The following is a 6,000-nucleotide window of genomic DNA, read 5'->3' as shown; positions in this document are numbered from 1 at the left end:
TTGGGGTAGGCACCAAAATTACACCTTAGCATAACTGTTGCTTTGCAGTTTTTCTTCAAAACAAGCCACCCCAGAGCATTTCCAAAGGTACTTCAAGTCAGCTTGAGCATTTGGCAGCATTTCAACACACATCATTAGCACAAAATCATATATTTACTTTAGCTGACTTCTGCCTGACTGGAAAATAACAGTGTTCATACCACTCCCCCCCCCAAAAAAAAAACCCCCACAACCCCTCACCAACCTGGAGTGGCCCTAGGTGTAATATGACATTGGCCCAGCAAAGGATTTGGCAAGGAAATAGTAAAAGGGGGAAAGGTGGTGTAAATAAATTAAGACAGTTCTAGAACATTACCTATCCAACTCTTTAATTAGCAACAATAAAATCTGACATAAAAAATAAAATAAAAACAAGGGAGGGAGGGTGAATAAGGAGAGAAAAATACTTCACATCTTCAAAGTTCATTTTGTGATAGCAGAAACTCATAATTCAATGCCAGTCCTTGGGCATTTGGGGCGACCATCAAAAGAGCAGAGCAAAACGGTCCAGTTCTCTGCTGCTTCGGAAGGCCTGCAGTCCCTGTGACTTTGGGCTCAGTCTCATACAATATGAAGGGTTTTGAAAGCTGCAACGACTTGCTTCTCCTTTTCGTGCCTGTTCTGCAGGGATTCGAGAGATGAAATGGGAGGAAGATTCTCTCCGTTTAAGGTGCGTGCCAGGTTCTTTTCGTCCTTGGGCTCTTGTTCCGACGGCCTCGACACATATAGCTTGGGCTTGGGGATGGTCTTGGCGTACTCTAGGGCCTGAAGGAAGCAAATGAAAAAATGAATGAACACAGTAGGGGGAACACTGCGCTTCCCAGGAAAGGGCACAGTTACACATCCAGCATCTACTTCTCATCTGGCAGTGCCGGTGGCTGGGTTCCGTTTTCAAGTGGGAAGCCATAGGCTGGAGGAAGGATGCTTAACCCTCCCCCTGGCTTCTGTTTCCACACAATGACCCCTCACCCACCTCCCTCACACACTGTCCCTCCTCCCCAGCTGGGATTCCACATGCAAGTTTGGAATATGGGAGAAAAGTAACTAGGGTTGGGGAAATCTAAAAAATTGAGAAGTGGGTGGTTAAGGATGCTTTACCATGCCTGCCATCTTCCCAGCCACTGGTCTGCTGAAATCACCTTCATGCTGCTTAAAGGGAGAAGCAGCAGGTGAACAGAGATAACCATTCATTAAGTGGTAATTTACCATGTGAACTGCATGTTTTACAGCACAGAGAGCCTCTGTGGGCATGTCCAAGTGGCAGTTTATCGACTTGGCGTTCCTCATGCGTAAAAGCTTTGCTTAGTGCCTGCACCACACCGTCTTTGCATCAAAAGGCCACCTCGAACCGTCTCCCCACTTAATCTGGATTCAAAGTTTCCAGTGGAAAATCCATTATGTAAATAAAATCCTAGAGAAATGGCAAAAGTGGATTGAGCTGAGGTGCGAGAAGTGGGATGGCCTTTTGATGAGAATGGTGTTGCATGGATGATGCAAAAAACGCACAAACCACTTGCATGTGATGCATGAGCAATAAACTGCAACATGGAAGCATCCTATATGCTGTTGACTCAAGGAAAGGGGCTGAGCCATCCAGTGCCTCTTATCCCTCTACTTGCTGAGTTTTTCTTTCTGGGAGCTGACTCACCTTCTGCCTGGACAGGGCCGATTTGTTGTCGTGTCTCGGCTGCGGTTTCCGAGCGCTCGAGATGTTCTTCATGTTGTGTTCCTTAACCTGCTTGGCATATTCCTTCTGTTGCTTCATCTTTTCGGACTGTCAGGAGACAAATGGCAGTAGTGGAAGGACTGTTTAACAAGTCCTGGGCGGATACTGTACGGATGCGGTGTGATGGTCGGTGATAAATTTAGAGACGAGAGCAGGGACTGTTGTTGGACTCCCAACTCCCCCGCCAAGCATGGCCAATGGTCTGGGATGATGGGAGCTGTGGTTCAGAAATATCTGGAGGGCACTGTGTCAGCTGCTTCTGGAAGAAGATAGAGTGCTGGACTTCTTAATCCCAGGAGTACAAAGATCAGTGGGTGGTATTTGTCAAAGCATGGTCTCTCGCCCTAGCCTACATCACAGGAATGTTGTGAAGATGAAATGGGGTTTATGCCACCACAAACATCTTGAGGAACACACAGGATACAAACATGACTAATGACTTAAATTATCTTCTGTTATCTTTTGTGTTTCTGATTACGTGGTCAGCTCACCCAGCTTACTTTGAGGGTGTGGATAGGACACTTAAAGAGAAATCACTGAGAGTTTAGCTCACCTTTGGCTTCATAAATGACATGACATGGATATTCTATCAAGTTGAACAGGACTATTAGCGACCATTCCTGCCCCTCCTCTCATGCTCCAGGCAGGTTGTTCATTTTTTATGTTTTCAAAACAACAGAAACAGTTATGCAGTGGTACCTCCGGTTACGAACTTAATCCATTCTGGAGATCCATTTGTAACCCAAAACCGCTCATAACATGAGGCGCGCTTTCGCTAAGGCTGCCTCCCGCTGCTGCCATGCTGCTGGCGTGCGACTTCCACTTGCATCCCAGGGAAAAGGTCGCAACTGGGAGCATCTACTTCCGGGTTAGTGGAGCTCATAACCCACAGCGTTCGCAAGGGGGAAGGTACATAACACGAGGTTCCACTGTATATCCATCTGCCTTATTTCAACAATGGAGACAAGTTCAAACTCAAGTTTATTTATGCATTCAATTTTTATAGCTACCCATCAATAAATAGCCCCTGGGTGGCTTACAAGCAATACAATATTAAAAATTTCAATATTTAACTACTGAAATTTATAGTAAGTGGGTGGGAATTTCCTTAGAAATGATTTTTCGTCTTAGACGTCACTCGTGCCATTCCAGTCATATGTGGCGATGGATTAACCACTGGTCTGGAGAAGCACGTGCTTAAATCTTTAAATCTTTATTTTATGGTTTAATATATATTTTTATTTAAAAAATCATATTGGGGCGGGCATATCACCTTTTCAGTGCTCAGGGCTAACAACAACAACAACAATAACAACAACCACCACAACAAAAAATATTACAAACACGATAAAACATCATTGTGGCCCTAGTCATACCAGAATGGCACGTTATGCTTGACACATAATTTTATGGAGAAACAAAACCTCATGGTTTCACAAAGGCTGTATGTGTAGCTATGGATCTCTGCATTTATTCCCATTTCAGCTGTCCAATCTGCTTCATTTCACACACAAGGCCAAAGGAATCAAAGCAGCTTTTAAAGTACTCTGGACTGGTGCTGTCTGCTGAATTATTTCCCCCACTGCAACACCCCGCGGTGCTCTCCTAGACTGCAAATGCTATCTGACTGTTGCCTTATCAGTAGGGTGGAAGGGCAGCCAGGATTATGTTCTCCCATCTATCTGCTCAGAGCATCTTGCAAAATCATCCACGGTAAAGGGGGAGAAAAGAGGCTTCTTTCAGGCCCTTTCTTGGATGATTGGCTCCATCTTCTTCTTTGGTCCAGCAACACCTGATGTTTCTTAACAGGGCCTAATGTGCATTCAGCTACTCTACGGCTGCATTTGCTCTGCTGTGTTTACTTTCATTTTCCTCCCTTCTGCAATAAAGCCAGGCCATCTGAATTCGCAAGGGCAGCTCAATTGCATTAAAGTAATGCACACTTGAACCAGCCGGAAGAGAATAAACTTGGGTGTACTTATCTGCAATTGGAATTCTCCGCAGGTGAGTATCGACTAATGGATACCTTGGCCAAAGGGCAAAGAAAACGGCAGATTGAAAATATGATCTATTTTGAATGCGCCTGGGTTTGGAGGACGCAGTGTCTGCCCCTGCCCCCACCTCTGTTTCTCTGGGTCAGGAAGAACAAACAGAACCACAGGGATGGATGGGAGCAGATCATCTAGTCTAGATTCCCTCAGGCCGCCCCCACCAAGATGTTTTGGGGACTCCAGTCCGCATCAGCCCCAGACATAATTGCCATTGATGAGGGGTTGACGGGAGTCCAAGTCTCCACACCATTCCTGACTTAAAAAACCTCCACTGCCCCCAATTTCAAATTCATTGTCCCTTAGGGATGCTGCTACATAACACAAAGAATTCATTTGGGGAACAGCCCCACACCACAAATTTGTGTACCATTTGCAGGTGCTAATTTAAAGGTATAGATGCCTCCAGGAAAATGAAGACAGTGGGGGTGGGCTGGGGTCTCACCAGGACTGTGCTTCCTTGGGGGGGGGGGAGGGAAAGGGACAGAAGGCTCAGGCACCTTAGGCTACCCCCATCCCAATTTTTCTGATTGTAAGTTGATTTAACTGATTTTAATACTGCGTTTTTACATTGTTGTGACTTGCCCTAGGAGCTAGTGGTGAAGGGCAGGTAACAAATCTAATAAATTAACAAATCAATTAAAAATATAGTAGTATCAGTAACAACAACAACATCAACAACAGCCTGTATCCAAAGCAGCACTGGTGGAGTTCTGCTGGCCCAGTAGCATTTGTGTTTCCTTTCGTCCCTCCAGAGCCGATTTTGGAAGCACACCAGAGGCTTCAGGGGAGAGGAGAGGTCCATTCTGATAGTGTACATCACTTGTTCTAGTGGAAGGGGAGCATTGGATACCGCCCAATATTAAATATATTAATATTAACAACAATAATATTGCACCTGTTGTTGTGCCCACTGCAGGGCAGTTGCAAGATGTGCAAACTATTTTTTAATTTTTTTAATTGCCATGCATGCTGCTTACTTTCTCTTTGATGGTTTCATAGTCCGGTCCAAGGCCTCCAAGCTTGAGGTCCATCTTCATGTAGCCTTTTGTCCTGGAACCCTAAGCAGAGAGTTGGGATGTTGGGATGAAGTTTTGCTTTCTGAGCAAAAGACAAAGACCTCCACCATTCATTATTAGAAGACTTATTTAACCAGGACTGCAAGGATCAATAATGACCACAGGAAGAGCAGGAAAAACAACAACAACAACTGGAGAGGGGCCTTGAAGATATTCCTCATGACATTCAAACTCGTGAAACTGTGGCTGGTTCAAACTCAAGTTAGTGAACAAGTGAGCACCTGAAATTTTGCTTTGATCCTGGTTTGCTTTCACTAACTAGAGTATAAACAAGCCACAGTTCCTTGAGTTTGGGAACATCAAGAGAAACTGTGGTTTGTTCAGGACTGGAATAAAGCTTTTGATTTCCTCTGGCATGCACAAGAGGAGGACAAGGAATGACACATGAGCTCCTTGCGATAACTTGCTCCTGTATGGGAAACAGTGGCTTCCTGTGACAACTCAGCTGAGCCAAAGACAACCCAAGCGTTGACAGGAAGGCTCTGAATTTGCTGCACAGGCCCAATTGCAAACTTAGGAACTGCAATAGGAATGGGGATCTTACTTTTAGGTTTTCCGGTGAACGTGTCTGGGCTCTCACTTGCCCCACACAGCTTTAACTGCCGAGATACAAATTTTCTGTTTGCTCTGAAGCATCCAGCAAAATAACCCCAGAGAATTTGGCTGTGAGAGGCTGGGGAAAAGGAAGACTTGGGCCAGAAGCTTGATAAGGAAAACTAGAATTAGAAACTGATAACCCTTTCTGTCAAGGATCATTTTCACAACTTGGTGTTGTTGTGGCTGTCTTTGAGAAAAATGTAAACATTTCCAGCAAGCAAGCAAAGAGAACTTCTCAAAAGCTGGGGGCCAGGTTGTATTATAAATGGCAACCCTCTGTGAAATTCTTCAGAAGCCTGTGTGCCTGTGTGTTAAGACCGTTATCCAAAAAAGGGAACAAAAGATGATAGTCTGGATATGGAGGAAGAGAAAGGGAAGGAAATCTGCCCTACAGTTATGGTTCTAATCCAGCTAACCCCCTTCTTAGGGGCAGTGAAGCAGCAATCCACAAAGAGCCATCTGAGTCATCACTCATGGACAATTATTTCAGCTTAGCCTGTCTGCTCTGGGG

The 6,000-nt window shown here is 44.9% G+C and overlaps 1 protein-coding gene across 3 annotated transcripts in view; it reads right to left on the bottom strand.

Annotated features, from left to right (window-relative positions):
• Positions 1–351: 351 nt before the first annotated feature.
• The window catches only part of JHY (junctional cadherin complex regulator), a 35,438-nt gene continuing 29,789 nt past the window's right edge, over positions 352–6,000 (bottom strand). For 2 of the 3 annotated variants that reach the window (XM_081889811.1, XM_081889812.1), the window contains exons 6-8: positions 4,794–4,874; positions 1,688–1,813; positions 352–804 (exon numbers count right to left, since the gene is read on the bottom strand). In XM_081889811.1, coding sequence (XP_081745937.1) covers positions 601–804; positions 1,688–1,813; positions 4,794–4,874 — 411 coding nt within the window. In that variant the 3' untranslated portion in view covers positions 352–600. Of the gene's footprint in view, positions 805–1,687; positions 1,814–3,017; positions 3,718–4,793; positions 4,875–6,000 lie in introns of those variants that run through there. The other variant, XM_081889813.1, reaches the window with a different exon arrangement.

This window comes from Podarcis melisellensis (assembly GCF_964234715.1).
Source record: "Podarcis melisellensis genome assembly, chromosome: 15".
NCBI classification, from domain to species: Eukaryota; Metazoa; Chordata; class Lepidosauria; order Squamata; family Lacertidae; genus Podarcis; species Podarcis melisellensis.
Note: the sequence above shows the minus strand (reverse complement) of the source record. Positions and strands in the feature narration are given on the sequence as shown.